Source organism: Lepidochelys olivacea (genome assembly GCF_965140295.1).
Source record: "Lepidochelys olivacea isolate rLepOli2 genome assembly, chromosome: 25".
Classification (NCBI taxonomy): Eukaryota; Metazoa; Chordata; order Testudines; family Cheloniidae; genus Lepidochelys; species Lepidochelys olivacea.
The window spans coordinates 17252668-17270282 of NC_140435.1; the positions used below are offsets into that span (position 1 = coordinate 17252668).

Here is a 17615-nt window from a genome sequence, read left to right on the forward strand (position 1 = left end):
GCTGGATGCTGTCGATGAGCAGACAGAGCTGTGCGCAGAGATGAGCCAACTGGACGGATGGAGGCGGCATGGAGCTGTCTGCAGAGGGAGCCCTAGAGGGCCTGCACTGAGAACTAAAGAGGGAGGTACCTCTGACCCCAGCACTGAAAGGGATGAATGGAAAAAGGAAGACAGCTGGTGGGGAAGAGTCAAGAGGATGGTGTTTGATGGGGGAAGCTAAAATAGGAATGCAGAAAGGGGTGGAAGTGGGGGGTGGTGGTGGCAGGGACAGGTGGGGAGGTTGCAGGTGATGAACAGGAAAGGACCCTCAGTGTGGGGGGCTGGGAGCATGTGTTGATCGTGTCCGGGAGGAAGCTGCGGGGGGAAGGAAGTCTGCTCCCTGGGGAAGCTCTGAACAATGCTGCGAAGATGCAGCTTGGTCGCTGGAGGGGGCCAGGCCGAAACCGCGGCTAACGCTTCCTGCAACGTGCATGGGGTGGCCAACGGTCCAGCAGCGCGTGCACTGGTCCCAGCGGTCCGACGCAGCAGCTGCCGGAAGGAGAGATGGTGGCTTGCTCACCGGGGCTGCCATGCAGGCCAGGACAGAACAGCGGCTCAGGGCTTCCCTGGGATCACACAGGGACGCCTTGTTTTAATCACAGTTGAACTAGAGCGGATAACTGGCCCTTCAAAGAGGTGAGATTTGACACACATGCAGCCTTGGCGAGGGCTGGGGGTGTGTGTGTGATCTAACCATCTACTAACATGTCAAGGGCATAAACCTCAATCAGTGTCATGGGGGGGGGGGACTGGCCCTTTAAGGGGATTTGCAGCCCCACTTGTAACTAATTAGCTGCCTCCCAGCTGATGCTGCAAGGTCCGAAGATACAAGCAGCATGTTTCTCTCCTCCAAAGATACAACAGCTGCCAGGGAGGAACCTGCGTGAAGAACAGTTGCTGGGTGTAGCTGTATTTCTCCCCAAGCACCATGGGGGAGGGAAGCCCCTAGCCCGCCGGGGCTGCTAGTGGGACAAGACTCCCAGGGCTGCTGCCTGTTCTGTCCACGCTGGGCGTGATGGTAAGTGCAGCAGGGAGTTGTTGATGAACAGCTGGTATGAACAGCAAGGTGGGCGAGGGCTTTGGTTAGAGCAGCTAACAGAGTTTCACCCAGGGAGGTAGGGAATTGTTGAGCAGTCTCCCCCCCAACCTGCTTCCACCAGAGCTGGATGCAGTGTGATCAGCATGCTGTGCCCTGACCTGAACTCTCCCTAAGCCACTGCAAGAAGCATGGTCACTGGCTGGGGCGTGGGCCGGGGGAAGAGGGCTGCTCCAGCAGGGCAGACTTTATGGCCTCCCTTTCGAAGGCGGCATGGTTCATCCTCGCCCCATCTGAGGAACAGGCAGCATCCCCGAGAGCATTTCACTGGGCAAGCCCCAGTTCCCAGCACAACCCCCACCCCGCGGCTATCGCATTCAGGCAGAGCTGCTTTAGGCAACGTTTACTACACACACAGAGGGGGCAGAGGGAGGCGGCTTGCAGTCTTGTTTGCAGCAGAAATGCAGCTACCTGGACAATTCAGTGTCTCGCTGTGTGTGGGATGCTTCTCCTTTACGCCCGGCCTGGAGAGTAAATAGCTCCTCATCAGGGATTTCCTCCCAGCCCGGCTTCTAAAGCTCCCTCCACGCCGGCTCGGCCAGATCTGCTGCAGGAGCGTCAGCCCTTGGAAAGAGACAGCGCATCTGGCCACCTTGTTCCCATGCAGCATCCGGAGAGCTGACCGAGAGAGCAAAGCCCTGGTTCCTTCAGCCAGGGAGCACGAGCCAGCGTCACTCCGGTTTCTTGGTCTGAAACAGCTTGAGGATGTGGTTCTCAATAACCTGTTGAACTAACGGGCACAAAGAGAAGAGACACCAGTAAAGTTTCAAACAGGCACGGCTGGAGTGCGGCCAGCTTATATGGCAGCAACCACTGGGGTTCGGTTTCCAGTATCCCCTTGGAAGTTGGCAATTTAGACTTGTTTCTGTTTGGCTGACCACTTACAGCACCCAACCCCTCCCTGGCTTGGCCCCTGTGAGCAGCTGGGTGTGAGCTGTGTCCCATTAACGCCCTCTCTAGAGAATCTGATTTTCTGGGCCAAATTCAGCAAGCAGCAAAGTGGGACGAGCCTGTGTCCGTGCAGATTAGGGAACGCCCCGGGTGGCACTCAGCACTGAGGAACCGCACTGGAGCGGAGCAGGGTTCAGTTCCAACCCCCACATTCTAGACAGTCCGAAGGGCAGGACACTTGCCTTTCTTGTGTCCCAATGCCACAGCCAGATCCATGGGGGTGTAGCCAGAGTCTGCTTCCGTTGTCAGATCAGCACCGCGAGCTGAAAGCAGACAGGAGCACGTGCTCAGGGGTTGATCCCTCTCTACACAGACAACTCAACTAACTCTAGTGGGCAACGGGCTCTAGGGCCGGCCTGGATGCTTTGATCTGCCCCGGATGGGGCTGGGCGACCACTCCGGGGAAACAGCAGGACCATTGTATATGCTCGGAGTTTAGATGCCAGGGCTGAATGACTTGGCGAGTGACACCCAGGCTTTGCCTATCTTGGCCATTCCATGCAGAGACCCAGGACAAGGAGCAAGCAATGGAAAGCTGCTGCAGCTTTGGATCTCAGGAGCTCTGGCTTTGGCCCATCTGTCATGTGTTACTATTTGTCCAGGGATCCACATCACCTTCTGATATCCAAATAACTCCATGCCTCTCCCCACGTCAGCTGCCCCAGGTTAGCACTTCCAGGCAGAGTTAGCAGTGAACAGTTACTTAAAAACCAGCATGTGAAAGTCTGTCTCATTACCTAGTAAAGCCTCGACACACTTCACATGGTTGCCACGCACAGCATACAGCAATGGGGTGCCTCCGTTCTGCAGGGAGACAGGAGAAGGCAGCCCTGAGCGCGCCCCCCAAATTTCACCTGGATGCCAAACACTCAGATACCTTCAGAACTCGAAGTTTCACAGGGTGTCATGCGGCAGCAGCTGTGGGGTGGGCTCAGCTGGCCAGCCAGCTCCCACCACCCACCCGCCATACCAGCGCCCCGAGCAAGTCGCACCAGAAGAACTGTGTAAACGAAGCACTCGATTCTGCTGCTCTTCAGGCTGAGCGGGGAGCTCTGTCTGAGGGGGTGAGATCTCAGAGGCATACCAGGCCTGCCCTTGGGCCACGTCTCTTGGTTGTGACTCGCTGGGCTGGCTGGAGTTTTGATTTTTCAAGGCTCTGCATTCTCTGGAGCTTTAGGTGGATTAGAAGTTTACTTTAAAAGTCATTTTATTTCTAAATGCTTTGGCTTGTAGTTTGTAAAACCTCCCCAGAGAATGAGCAATTTGCCTGTCTGAAGAGGCCACTTTAAAGTCTCCCTAAGTTCCCCAGGACGGGCAGTTCATGTCTTTAAAGAACTCTCTCCACCAGACAAATTATTTTGGCTGGTCCCTCCAGGGGGCATTCAAGACACTACTGTCCTGTGTGGAATCTTAACTGAAAACAGACCAACAGGCTTGATAGGGGCCAATGAATTTCTCCCCAGCTTGGCAATGGTGTTTCTTTTTAAAATTAATTTCTTTAACCTCAGTCATAAGCAGTATATAGATATTTTTTTAAAGCCAACCTTTAGCAACAGCAAAAGCCCAGGATGGCTGTTACAGAGAGTGATATTGGCAATAAGCAACAGTGCATTTACCCAGTCATATATATTGATATCTACGTCTCTTTCCAGCAGCATGATCACGATGTCAGTGTATCCTCCGGTGCTGGCCAGCGACAAAGCGCTCTCCCGCTCCTTTGCCAGTACATGGGGGTCAGCGCCCTAGGAACAGGACAAGGGGTAAACCAGCAATGCAGAAGAAAGCAGGTCACACACAAGGGCACTGGGATGGTCAACACTCTGTTTGCTCACGGTTTCCACTGCGTGATGTGCCACTTCGCCAGCACGCGCATGCCCAGGCTTATCCGCTCACCTGGGCGGCTCCAATTCACAGGTGTGTTGTCTGAACTCTGAGATCAGACTGAACCGGCTGGGCATTGCTTCCCAGCATGCCGGATTCTTTTCTGTAGGGCAGAAACGACGAGGGCTTCCCATCCCACTTAAAGAAACTGGATATTGGAAAAGCCCCACGCAGCTACCGAGACCGTCTCCCTATAGTATAGGTCATTCGTAGATTCATAAATTCCAAGGCCCGAAGGACCACCATGATCACCTAGTCTGAGCTCCTGGACAGCATGGGTCAGAGAACGTCTCCAAAATAATTCCGAGAGCAGATCTTTTAGAAAAACATCCAATCTTGACTGAAAACATGTCCGTACCAGAGAACCCATCACGACCTCAGTAAGTTGTTCCAATGGTTAATTACCCTCCCTGTCAAAAATGTATGCCTGATTTCCAGTCTGAATTTGTCTAGCTTCTACTTCCAGCCACTGGATGGTGTTTGACCTTTCTCTGCTCCATTAAAGAGCCCATTATGAAATACAATAAAAGCGGTGTTATCCAGCCCTGTACCAACCGGAAAGCTCTATAAACCGGAATTTCTAATCTCCGTAGAAAGTCTGGTTTATAGTCCCGGTTGGAGCGGAGCCGCCAGGCTCCCTGCCTGGCTCCACATGACGCCCTGGAAACAGCGACATGTCCCTGCTGCTCCTAGGCAGAGGAACGGCCATGAGGGGTTTGGAGTGCAGGAGGACGCGCGGGGTTAGGGTGTTGGATCCGGGGTGCGCTTACCTTGGGCAGCTCCCCGCAAGCAGTGATGTGTCCCGGCTGCTGCTAGGCGGAGGTGTGGCAGGCGGCTCTGCCCCAAGTGCTGGCTCAGCAGCTCCCATTGGCCAGGAACTGCGGCCAATGGGAGCTGCGGGGGTGGCGCCTGCGGGTGGAGGCAGCATGCAGACCTGCCTGCCGCACCTCCGCCTAGGAGCAGCCGGGACAGGTCGCCGCTTGCAGGGAGCCGCCCAAGGTGAGCGCCCCGCGGATCCAGCACCCTGAGACCCCTCCTATGCCCCAACCCCCTACCCCAAGCCCCATCCCTCACCCAAATTCCCACCCCCTCCCATGCCCCAACCCACTGCCCCACACCCAAACTCCCTCCCTCTTAGTTAACCGGGACTTTTCACTTATCAGCACCGCCCATTCCCCCAACATGCTGAATAAAACAGCTTTTACTGTATTTGTTTCCGGGGTAGATACTTAGACTGTGATCAAGTCACTTCTTAACCTTCTTTTTGTTAAAATAAATATATTGAGCTCCTGGAGTCTGTCACTATCAGGCAGGTTTTCTAATCCTTTAACCATTCTTGTGGCTCTTCTCTGAACCCTCTCCAATTTATCAACCAACTTCTGGGGTGGCAGTTTCCCCCTGGATTAAACACCCCATGCAGCAAGGAATTTTGCTTTATCCAAAAGCTAGCAATAAACCCTCCACTGCTTCAGGAACGTAACTGACAAATTTCTAAAACGCCCCAATCACATGGGGGTGCAGCCCAAGGACAATGCAGCACGGAGTTTATTAAACGTAAAAATACTGGTGGATTATGCAGCCCAGTGATAAGGCGGATCTCAAATTACCAATATGCAGATCTTTAATTACAAACAGCTATTGCGAGTCACAAGATAAGGCTCTTTACGCTCCTGACTTAGCCCACAGATGGCCTGAGCAGAACTCTCAGATAACAGAGGTTACGTTAACCTGGCAAAATTGTTTTTCTATCCGTTTTGTTCCCCTGGAAAAAAATCAGCTGATAAATCCATCAGTAAAAACCACCCTTCTGTGAAGACCTGAGAGGGAGATGGCATGGCCGGCTGCCTGGCTGGCCGTCTGTCTGTCTGTCTGAATTGCCCTGGGGTCGGCAGAGGCTTTTCAGCTACAATGATCTTGCTGTCAGATTGATACCATAACTAGCGCAATGGGAAGAGATGTTGGGGGGGGGGGGGAGATGGGTGCTCAAAGTGTAGGAGCAAGTTTTGTTACCAGCTTTCCAGGGTTAAGTACAACAGAGGTGGCCCCTTCCACCCAGAGCGGGTGGGGGAGAGCAAGGGAAAGCACTTTGCTTTGTTCCATCAAAACATGGCTGACTACGCCCAGCGGTTGCCAGGCGCATCTACACACTGTGCTTTGTGGCCAGGAGAGGTCAGCGCAGGGCACTCAATTTTGGGAGAAATCCAGAGGGGCATCTTTGCCCAACCACCGGCCAATACAACCCCCCAGGCTGGCGCTGGGCTCTTACCCGGTCTAGCAGATGACGGACTGTTTCAATCTCCCCGAAGGCAGAGGCCCAGATCAGAGGAGTGAAGCCTCTCTCATCAGGTTTGTTCACCAAGTTCTCCCCTGAACAGACAAGAACACAGAGCCTTGTACATATGTACCATCCACCATTTGCTCCCGTGGTTACAAGAACTCGGCCTTCCAGAGGGCTTTGCAGTCATAAGAATATTCCTCTCCACCCCCTGGATGTGGTTCAGTAGCATTAGCTGCATTTCGCACATGGGGAAACTGAGGCACGGACCAGCAGAGTGACTTGCTCAAGGTCACAGAGCAGGAGAAGAGGTCAGAGGGGTTCCTGGCTGCCACTCCTATGCTCAGGCCACATGTCACCTGTCCCCCACTGCTCCCCGGGGAGCATTTGTGTCCTTAAAAAAATTCAGGGCTTCCAAAGAGAGAGGCGTTTCCCAGTTCGATCATGTACCACTCTGTCTATTGCTCTCTTGGGCCTGGAACACTGGCTCAGAGCCTGGCCCCAGGAAGGAAGAGAACAACAAGGCTCCAGGAGGGATATGGGGGAAGGAAAACAAATTGAGAAGCAAGAAGATAATGAAGGGAAAATACAAAATGAATTTTAGAGAAGAATTGGTGCTACAAAGTAGGGGAGCACTACCTGATCCCTGGGGAAGAAGGGGTTAATCTCAGCCTCCCCTTAGCCTGCCTCTGTGCAAGGCTATCTACTGGCTACTTGAAAGATGGGTCGTTATCAGTGGGGGAGAAGAATACTACCCTGCTGATGCTCCAACCAGAGGAGTCCGGGGTTCTGTGAACTGGGCTTGGCTTCCAGTTAGAATGAGCCTCCCTTGAGGAAAACCTGTGATGGCACCTGGGGTTTGTTCCTGCTAAATTCTCACACCAGGTATTCAGTGCAATAAACGCAAAGGGAGGGCTGGAGCTGGGGAGAGGCTCTGACCTTGCAGCTCCCGCTGTGGCCTCCTTTGGCAGTCTGACCATTTGCCATGTCTCTAGCCTCTCACTCAGAGTCAAACTTCACAAGGCAGCTCCCTTGTGATTGATGTGCTATAGCGTGTCTCACGCTTCACTACTCCAGGAGAGGCCTCTTGAAGCAATGGGGGAGAGCCAGCCAGGTACGTGCTTAGGACTCTGTGCAGCCATTAAAGTTCTACATCAAAAACTTAAATTGTCCCTAAAAACCAGGATAAAGTGGGGGAAGGAGACTGAGAGACAGACTTGCAGTTCGATGCACACACCTTTTCTGAGATACTCTTTCAGCTGACTGAGTTCACCCTGAGCCGCCAACTGGTGGATGGACAAAGCTAGCGTTGGAAAGGAAACAAAATCTTAGAATTACATGTTCCCCTGACTGCTTAGTATTTGCTGTCTGGAGATACAGGTAAGTACGTGGTACAGCCTATGCAAGATCATAGCTGTCCTAAGCAGGATGTTGCATTATGGCTTCACATTCTGTGCTCTGGTGGGAGTGCGAGGTAGAATCAACTGAGCCAAAATGGATGAATTAGGAGTTGGGGTTTTTTTTCTCCTCACTAATCCTGCTCAGAAAACTTGCTCTCACTGAAACGGGATCTTATAATAAACATTATTGGGATAAAGATCACATCTTTAAAAACAACAACAACAAAAACCCCTTTACTTATTAATAGCTCTACTCCCGGCCATCACAACAAAAATAATTCTGAGATCCCATTGTAGGGCCACGTGCTGCAGATGCCAATGCCCCCATGTGTAACTTCCCACTGAGTCACTGCAACTATTCATGCATATTAGTTACACACGTGTCTAAATGTCCGCAGGACTGAGGCCTGGCCTTTTACCACCAGTGCTGCTGCTTGGCATCAATTTGCACAATTTGCCCCAAACTGATTGTCTTTAGCTAGTTTTGCATTCACGTCCCTCTGTACTAGCTTTACCCTGCAATGGCTGGGGTGCAGAAACCGCAGGGATGTTCACCTCTGAACAAAAACAATCATGGATTTTTGTTTTTTAGTTTCATACAAACATTTCTATGTTGACATTTCAGTTTTATAAACATGTTGTTTTTAAAAATTTATCTGTTCAACCTAATCTTTAACTAGCGGAGTGGCCCATTAATAAGAGGCAAATACAAACAACACAAATACAATAAAATATCAGACCCGATCTTGTCTGAAAGATTTACAACGATGTTCACAGCTACTGGGGAGCTATAAAAACATGGGGAAATGGCTCTTTTTTCCTACCATCACTTACCAGGCTAGTTGTTTTAAAACTACCTTGCTAATTGTTAACTAGTGCAGGCGAGGAGCGCTGACATATAATTAAAACAAATGGGACACAGTAAAAATGCTCTGGGAACAATTTCACTGTAAGAAGGAAATGCAAGGACAGTGTTCTGCTGGATGCCCTGATTAATACCCCATTGTGGAAACACTGGTAGTTCCCCATGTGACTTGCAGGAGAACAAGGAGGAAGAGTGGACATCTACTGGTATCTTAGCCGCCAAAGCTTCTCTCTCCTCTGCCCTGGCTGAAAAACTCAAAGCTCCCCCACAGGGCTGAGGGGACAGCCTAGCGCGGTGTTTCTCAGTGACCGGTCTTTGGACCGGTGCCGGTCCCCGAGATCTCCCTGACACAGTTTAGGAAGGCAGCAAGCTGGTCCCTGGTATCAAAAAAGGTTGAGAGACACTGGCCTTAGCACACAAGCGTCTTTCCCGTTGGAAGCGGCACCTCTGAGTGTGTGATCTTGCAGCCCTGGGATACTCACTGTCAAGAGTTGCTGGGAGGGCAGAAATCTCGTTGCCTCTCTGTCTGTTTGTCAGGGTGGTCGAGTGCTTCAGCGATGTACCTGCCTCATTTCAAAAAAAAAAAAAGAGTTGAAGTGGTGACATGTTGCAGAGCAGAACTGGGGTTAGCTCCACCTGAGGGAGATTTCACCAACAAGGGGCAGATAGCACAAAAATCTATCCCGCAGGATTCTGGGATGGTCACTGTGAGGCCTACTCAGCGTGAAGCGAGGGAAGCAGCTACAAGCGTGACGGAGGACTCTGTGTTCGGAATATCGCAGGGTCAATCGTCCGTGGGGCTCGCGGTTTGTTATCACCCAGGAAGTTCTCAGCCATTCTGACTTTACAGAAGACACTGGGGGCGGCATGGGTGTTCAGCCACAGTAAAGCATGTGTCCATGCCAAAGCAGGAGACCTAGACCATTGTGATATCAGAGGTAACCATATTGTGAGGCAGCCACCTAGCCTGAGAGATGGACGCAGGTGTTGAGGGGGCAGGGAGGCACGAGGAGTCCAAGGGGGAAGACTAGACTGGCTAGACGAGGAGACTGGACTGGGGGGGGGGGGAGGGCGAAGAGGGGACAGGGACAAGCTGGACGGGACAGAGGCAGAAGGCTTTGTGTCCATTACAGCACATTCCCCTCTAGACCATGGAAGTTCCCTGGCTCTCAATGTTCCTTTGCTGTTAGCAAACAGCTGTGATTCCCAGGGTATTTTTTCCACAGGCCCCCGGCCTTATTTACTGCATAGGCTGGATGTACTTGGGTTGTGCAGAGGAGGCTGTTGTCTGCAAGGCCCCTGTCTCATTTGTTGCAGAAGCTGGCAAGTGGGCAGTGAAGGAGGCAGGGGACTGCAGGAAGAGCGTGCAGGGTCTCATGGTTCAGGCGGTTGAATGCAGCCCTGGAGAACTGGATTCTACCACCACCTCTGCCACAGAGTTCCCGTGTGATGCTGGATAAGTCACTTACATCAGACTTTACACAGGTGGCCACTTATTGTGCCCGCCTCGTTTCCTGGGAGCCCACTCTGAGCCCCTGGGGTCTGTCACACCGAAGAGCGGAACCCTCACAGCTCCAATTGAAGTCAATGGGTGCAGTTCTTTGAATGTCTGAAATGTTCTTTAATGCTAAGGACTCTGAAAAATCAGCCCTAGCCATTTCAGTTTGGGCACCCACAATTATTGGATCTTATTCTCTCTCTGCTTCAGTTCCCCGCCTGTAATACGGTAACAACAAACCCCTCAGCTCACAGGGGTGTTATGAAGCCCAATTCATTAAGGTTTGTAAAACACTCCAATACCATAGTGAACAGAACTGCAGGTAATATTGCAGAAAAGCCCATGAGGAAATTATTATTCTGTATTCAGAGCAGGGTTAGAATAGTGTGCAGTAAATAAGGCCTGGGGCCACACACCGAACAGCGAGAAGAAAGCAGAATATTGAATAGCTGCTCATTTGCTTAGCAACAGCCATCCTGAGCACTGCATGAGGCAGGGTTTCTATGTTAAAATAGCATGTGACCATGTAATTAAATACTGTGTCATAATGCACATGCACACAGCAGGCACTTCCTAACTTCTGAAAGCTTGAATTTCTAACCTGAATGTTTATTTACCATATTTTAATGCAATTTCCTAAGGTCTTTAAAAAGGAAAACTTGGAAAAATAAACATACCACCCAAAAAAATCCATGATCTTTGGATTCACAGCATTGTCCTCTACTCTGTGAGCTAATGGAGTAACTGGCAGCACTAGAAAGCTATTATCTTCTATGTGGCCCTGCCCCTAGAGGGGGACAAGACACACCTTTTGTTAGTGGGATTCACAGTTATTTGCTGAACACCAAAGAAATGCCAAGACTACGGAGTCTTGGATCACTGCCTTTCACAGCAGACATTGTGCCTCTGAGTTTGAGATCTTGAAGACCTGCAATACTCACTGTCGAGGGTTGCTGGGAGGGCAGAGACCTCGTTGCCTCTCTGTCTGTTTGTCAGGGTGGTCGAGTGCTTCAGGGAAACACCTGCTTTGTTTAAAAAAAAAAAAAAGTTAAACACTGGTTGAGAATGGGAGGGAGAGTTTTCTTGTTGAAGAACAGAATCTGGGCTAGTGATGTTTCCCAAAAAGGGACTGATAGTATATAACATAATGCAATGACCAAGATTACACAGCACCCATTTTCCAAGCACTACACGTTTACTAGCTAGCCCTTAGGGAATAAATACATCTTCCTCCCTGTTTTACAGAGAGGAACCAGACTGGAGTTTAAGGCCCAAATCTTCAAAAGTAGCTGTTGGCTTTTGGGTGCCCAGCTTGAGATACTGGGGCCTGTGTTTTCCATCAGTGCCACTCCCTTAGAAGTCAATGAAGGCTGCACCGGTAAATGCCAGGCCTGAGGGGTCTCAAACAAAAACCCACAAACTGTGACATTCACAAATCCATGACCACTTTTGCTACCTTTGACCTGAGTGACTTGGTCAAGGCTGCACAGAGCTACGATTAGAATTCAGGAGCTTCGAGTTCCCAGTCCTATGTTCACTCCTCTAATAACATAACCCAGATGTCCTGACCCCCACGCTCCTGCTCCAACCACGGTAGACTTTGCTGCTGCTTCTCACTTGTACCTTTGTGGAACAGCTGTCCCAGAGGCGGAGGGTCCTTTGGGTGTTACTTGTGCACTGCTTGTACGAAGGCACCACTTACTATCAATTTGTTCCTCTGTTATTTGAATTCTAGAAGTGGGTTTAGTTCACAGCTGCTGGCCAGAGTCCCCCTGGGGTGGGCTTTATAAGCCCAGGAAGTATGTAAAGGGATGGGTTAATAAAGTGGCATAGAGATTTCCAGACAAAATTCTTCCTTCACTCCCTCTTCTTCTCTCCTAAGAGCACAGTGAGGGATTTTCCTCCGCTGCTGGGTTTATCTCCCACTCATGGTGCCCAGTGACTACCAGCTTCTGGATTCATTCCTCCCAGCCAATTCCCACCCTACCAACCCCAAGGAACTAACCAGTTTGTGCAGCAAGGCCTTGGTCAAGATCTGGATTGGAATCATCCTGAGTGCCTGGATACAAATGTAGATGCACTGTCGCTGAGCTGTTCTCATCCCCACCAGCAGCCTTGTCCAGATCTCTTGGTGGGATATCTTCCATCGTTATGTTCCTTCAGGCACTTAGCAGTGCTTCTGCTGCTTACAGAGCCCTCCACAGAGGGGTTGGTGACGGTTTTTTCGCCTTCCCCGGATACAGCTGCTGTTACTTTCCAGTCCTTAATATTTCCTTATGTAACAGACAAAATATCTTTTACAGAGATGGACGTAGGCCTATGTATGCACACTCCTACCAGGGAATGGGCTTCCGAAGAGCTTGACCAGAGTGAAACTCCCCGTGTAACTAATAACTTATTAAAGCAGGAACCCAGCTGGAGATTGCAGGGTATGTGCTGCAAATACAGTTAAAAGTGGATCTGTTCTGCAGAGCCTGTCTGTGGGCATAATCCGGAGCCAATTGAAATCAAGAGGAGTTCTGGCACTGGGTTAAAGGGGATTAGGATTGGGAAAAATCAGAGATTTGTGCCCGCACACTCGCTGGTGCACTTCTCCAGGCCAAATCACTTGCTCTCAGCGCTGAGTCTTGAGCAAGTCAGTGTAGTTCAGAAACTCGGGAGTTCATTTGTGAAGTCCTATTATGCCAATTACTAACTACACGTAGTGGTAGCTGTGTGGCTCCCAGGGTATTAGAGAGACAAGGTGGGGGAGACCATATCTTATCTTATAGTTGGTCCAATTAAAGATATGACCTCACCCACCCTGGCTCTCTAGTTACTCTCCGAGATACTTATATGGCACCCATTACTACAGTATGTGAGCACCTCACCATCTTTAAATGCAGTTTGTCCCCCCTCCCCCTTCTGTAAAGGCATGCAATTCATCCCATTATACAGATGGGAAAACTGAGGCACAGAGAAGCCAAGTGACTTGCCCAATGCCATGCAGGAAGTCTTTGACAGAACTAGGAATTGAACCTGGGGCTCCCAAGTCCCAGGAGTCAGTACCCAAAAATTGGACTCTCAGGATTTCCAGCTCCAACCATCAGACTCACTTTGGCCTCTTGCACGGAAGAGTTTACATTAACGTCCCCAGGCCCCTGTAGAAATGCTTCTAGGTCAACACAAGAAATCGCCAAGGGAAGGAAAAACCTTCCAGTGGCAACAGTTGAGTTTAACGGCACTTCACTAGCAAAGCGCCCAAGTTGTGCAAAGCCTGGACCCCAATCCTAACCCCTCCCCTGGGCCAGCCCCAGGCTGCATCTTAGGCCCACATCAGGCGTGCAGAGGACACTAGTCAGCGAGTCCCAGCCCCTTGGGGAGGCGACTCCCAGCCCAGATTGGCTCAGTGCTTGCTGGCTGGGGCCATGGGGAGCTGCTGGCTCCAGACCCTCCATTGCAGTAACTTGCAAAGCCTGGCCACGCAGCCAATCCATCTGCCAGAGGGCAAGGACTCCGCTAATGGGTATGGTCCCCTTGGGCATGTGGGCACCTGTTGGCACCTCCCACTGCAAGGGGGAAGGCAGGGCCTAGCGGAGCTGAAGGCAGCATGGGCATCGCCCCCTTCCTGCCCCCAAGCCACAACCTGGCGAGCTGCACCAACTTCTCTCTTTGCATCCGCTCCCCACGCCCCCCAGCGACCCTTCCCCGCCTGCTGCACTGTCTACCCGCTTCTCGCGCCCAGACCGAGCCCCGCGCTGCCCTCGCGGCTGGAGGGCACCCACCGCCTCCTTGCACCCGGCCGGGCCAGCGCAGCTCCCCCGGGCCCCCCTCTTTCCCCTTCCTCACTCCGAACTGAAAGTAACTTTTGTTGTCCCACAATGCACCTGAGCCCCGCGGCGGCGGCTGCTGGTGCAGAGCCGGAGCCCGCCTGGCCCTTTAAGAGTTCCGGTGGGGCTGCAATGGGGAGAGCAGCTCTGAGTGGGGCGCGTGCATTGCCAAACCGGGGTGCGGGGGAGAAGGCTGCTCTGCACCGGCTTGGCACCCCTATCAGCTGACCCGGTGTGGGAAGGGCTTCGCACGCAGCCTGGCTTTAAAGGGACAGTCCCTCTCTTTCGGACCTTGCCATGCAGCCCCGTAGCAAGGGGTGACAGCGGGGTTGCCATCCGGCTGGAGATGCACAGATGTCAAGGGTGTGTGTGTGTGTGTGTGTGGTGTTTATACTGACAGTAGCCAGACTCGCTTTCCCCGTTCTTGCAGGATAGGTCTGTGGACTCCCTGGGGGTGGAAATAGTACTAAATCTGGACTGATGATGGGCCCTTATTAATGCTTGAACTGGTGCGGTCTGTGCAAACTGCCCGGAGAGCTCAAACCAGATTGATACAAACCCAGAATTTAGCTTTGAAACCTTCGCTCTCTGGGCTCCCTGGATCCACTAAAATCTGTCACCTGGATTATTGCTGTTTGTAACACACTCTTGCCCGGAGGTGCCAGTTGTTGGTTCCCATTGCGGCAGGTGCTGGAGGAAGCCAGGCCTTCAGCTAGCATGGGAGGGCGGCATGGGCAGGAGACAGGGCGGGTGTGGTTCTAGTTTAGATGCCAAGGTGCCTGGATTCCAGATCTTGTTTATTAGTATTGCATCCTGCACAGGGCGAAAACTAGTCCCACTCCCTGCCAGTCCTCTCTGTCATTTGCTGCTGCTTCCAGCTGCTCTGTGATGTTAAGAACAACTGTTCTGCCCTCCCTGCTAGGGGGTCTCCTTAAGCTTTCTTTTGGGCACCCTCCTTTCCTCACACCAGTTGGTGAACAGCTTCCTGGGGAGTCTGTGTTGGTCTCCAGAGTACATGCCCTACGTATGTCGAGCACTTCCTTCTGATTCTAGTGGAGACGAGCTGCTGATTGGTGATTTCTTGTCTCTCTCTGTGGGTGATGAAATCTTCCCATACAATGCCCAGGATATTTCATAGGCACTTATTTTCAAAGGTGTCTAGTTTTCTGTCTAACGTTTTGGTAGATGTTCTGCTCTTGCATCTGTATGTTAGCACTGAAATTACATTTGAGTTAAAAATCTCTTTACCAATTGCTAATTAAAATCTCCACTGAAAATCCCTCCTCTCCCCCACGTCATAATCCATGTGTGTTCTGTCTGGGGAATCGGAATAATGGTATGTTGCCCTTCTTTCTGTCCTGGGATCTCAGAGCTTTATGTACTTATTGAATGAAGGTGGGTAATGGCAGATTACTTCTCTGCTATTCTGCTTCTTGGATCATCTCATCGGATTCTCACTGCTGGGTCTCGTGCCTCCAGTGTGAGACATGCAAGCATCTCACTCCACAAGAATATAAACAACCCCCTTTCTCTCTCTAGCGACCAGCACTGCAGATCAGGCAATGAGTAGCTATTACGTGATTGCCTAGACTGTGAACCCCACACACATCACCCCCTCCTCAAAGAAAATCCAAATGGCAGAGGTGGGGGGAATGCTGGGGGGGATGAGAATCCTGCCAGACAGTATCTCCAGAGAAACAGAACTACTCGTAAGCAATTTCCCCCTCTCTAAAGACTCCATCTGGTCCGGATTCTCACCGGTGGATCATATGTACAGCCAACTGACCAAATAACACAGGCCAAAGAAATCCTTTATGAGGCTGAGAGAGTTTGGCACACTCTGTACAAGGTGCAGGATCACAGTGCAATGCTCCCTAGAGGCCGGGGCCATGCAGAATTGCTTAGTGCATATACAGCGAGTGACCTATGGTGCCCCTGGGCATATGTCTGCCATTGAAGCACCTTGAGGCAAGACATATCAGCTGCTCTCCTTAGACTGAAAGAGTCTTGACCTTGTCAGGCCAGCCAGGTCACAGCAGTGTAAAGTGCCGTCAAACAAGCAAGGTCATGCGGAGCACTGGTGCCTACTCGCCCCTCTGTACAATGCTGGTGACGCCAGTTGCCCCCTCCTGCCTCAGTGCACAGGGGAGTCACTAAGTCCCCGCATACAAGGGGGACAGTGGTAGGGGCAGGGGCGATGGGAAGAACCCCTCCACCCCCATACTATTATCACCAGGGGTAGCAGCCTGGGCCTTTCCACTTGGCCCTGGTCCATGGCAATGGGGAAGGGGGTCATGCTCTGAGGGCACCGTTGCACCAATCTCGTGATTTTTTTGGAACGTGACTCATGAGTTCTGACCACTTGGCATTAGCAGCACTAGGAGGCTCCGGATGAAATCAGGGGACCTGGAAACGCTGTGGGCTTGCCCCAGCATCTGCGTTCCTTCCAGGTGGGGGCCCCCAAGGGGTAAGCAGGGGCAGAATTTACAACAGCCGTCGTGATAACCCTGCACATTTAATTCTAGCGCATTCGGGGGCAGAGACACTGTCCCATTATGCCTGCCACAGAAAACCCCTACCTCTTGGGGCTGGCAGACAGAAGCAGGGCTGGCAGCTGGGGGTTGCTGGGGTGGGGAAGTCACACCCTATGGGGCCACACAGCTGGGAGGGGAGGGTCCCACAGGGAAGGCGTCGCTCACTGGCCCCAGATGGTAGCGGCCTAGGGAATGTGCAGTACACAGGGGCGGGCGAGGGAGCAAGAGAAGAGGCGGAACCTCCGCGGCGCCGCGCGGGTTCCGGAGGGGCCGTTTCGAGCGCTGCACCGCGGAGCCGGAAGTTGCCCCTGGCTGGGGTTCCGGGCTGGCTTCGGCGTCTGCTACCCCCCGCCCGCGATGGAGGAGACCGAGATGCAGCTCAAGGTGAAAAAAGGTAAATGGCGGCGCCACGGCTTCCGGCGGGGGCCGTGATGGGCGGGGCACGGGGCGGGTCAGAGGGCCCCAGGAAATGCCCGGCGATGGGGGGGGTGAGGCCCTTGTAGGGCCTCCCATAGGTGGGATGGGGGAGGGTATTTCCAGAGCCCCAGGGCAGCCCCCTAGGGGGGTATAGGGCCCCAGCTTGCCCTCCTGGGTGGCCATAGGGCCTTCTCCGTATTGGGGCAGGGCAGTTATGGAGCCCCAGGTCAGCCCCGTGGTTCGTGCACTTGTAGGGTTTCTGTGTGGCCCCCGTGGGTGGGTGGTGCGGGGCTGACAGTTATAGCCTAACTGCCCCCCGACCACGGCTACTTTGTGTCTCTTCTCCAGATAAATCTTGATTTTTTTTGACCCGTCCTAAGCTGACCTTCCTGCAGCGAGGAGTTCCACAGACTGCTCCTGTGGCTCATTTAAAGAGCTTTTTTTTTTTAAAAGATACATTTTAAAATGTTTGTTTTGACTTTTTATTTCAGTAGACTGCCTTGACCTCTTGCAGTGTATTAAATCCATGGCTGTCTGACTTGCTGCAGGTCTGTGGTTAGCAGGCAGAGCCTTTGCATGTGAATTAAAACAAGAGGAAGGATTTGGTTAAAAGAATCTCCCTGGGGTTTTTTGATTTAGCTACTGATTTAGCTGCACCAGTGCAGATATGACTTATGTTGCTGCAGCCCAGTTTGAAGCAGACACCTGGAAATTGGGATAAGATGCACTAGTGCAACTTTTTTTGCACTGGTATAAACCATGTCTATGTTGTTGGTTTGCACTGGTGACTAAAACCCCAGTGTTGACAAGGCCTGAACAAGTAACACTTCTGGGCTTTGGTGTTTTGTGG

The 17615-nt window shown here is 51.9% G+C and overlaps 2 protein-coding genes across 5 annotated transcripts in view; one reads left to right on the forward strand and one right to left on the reverse strand.

Moving 5' to 3' along the window:
* Window positions 1-1463: 1463 nt before the first annotated feature.
* On the reverse strand, window positions 1464-14033 carry RFXANK (regulatory factor X associated ankyrin containing protein). Of its 3 annotated transcripts, none has more exons than XM_084614888.1 (10): window positions 13872-14033; window positions 12011-12278; window positions 10947-11027; window positions 8990-9070; window positions 7480-7545; window positions 6234-6334; window positions 3703-3828; window positions 2824-2890; window positions 2269-2349; window positions 1464-1865 (listed from the first exon to the last, which is right to left on the reverse strand). In XM_084614888.1, the coding sequence occupies exons 2-10, from the start codon at window positions 12150-12152 to the stop codon at window positions 1807-1809; spliced, it is 804 nt and encodes a 267-aa protein (XP_084471014.1). In that variant the 5' UTR covers window positions 12153-12278; window positions 13872-14033; the 3' UTR covers window positions 1464-1806. The 3 variants fall into 3 exon arrangements, with proteins under 3 accessions (XP_084471014.1, XP_084471012.1, XP_084471013.1); XM_084614886.1 differs by having other exon boundaries at window positions 10947-11030; XM_084614887.1 differs by having other exon boundaries at window positions 10947-11030; window positions 13770-13889.
* Window positions 14034-16640: 2607 nt separating this feature from the next.
* The window catches only part of LOC311512989 (BLOC-1-related complex subunit 8-like), a 77343-nt gene continuing 76368 nt past the window's right edge, over window positions 16641-17615 (forward strand). For both annotated transcript variants that reach the window (XM_084614508.1, XM_084614509.1), the window contains exon 1: window positions 16641-16742. In XM_084614508.1, the coding sequence (XP_084470634.1) occupies window positions 16706-16742 (37 nt within the window). In that variant the 5' untranslated portion in view covers window positions 16641-16705. The remainder of the gene's footprint in view (window positions 16743-17615) is intronic.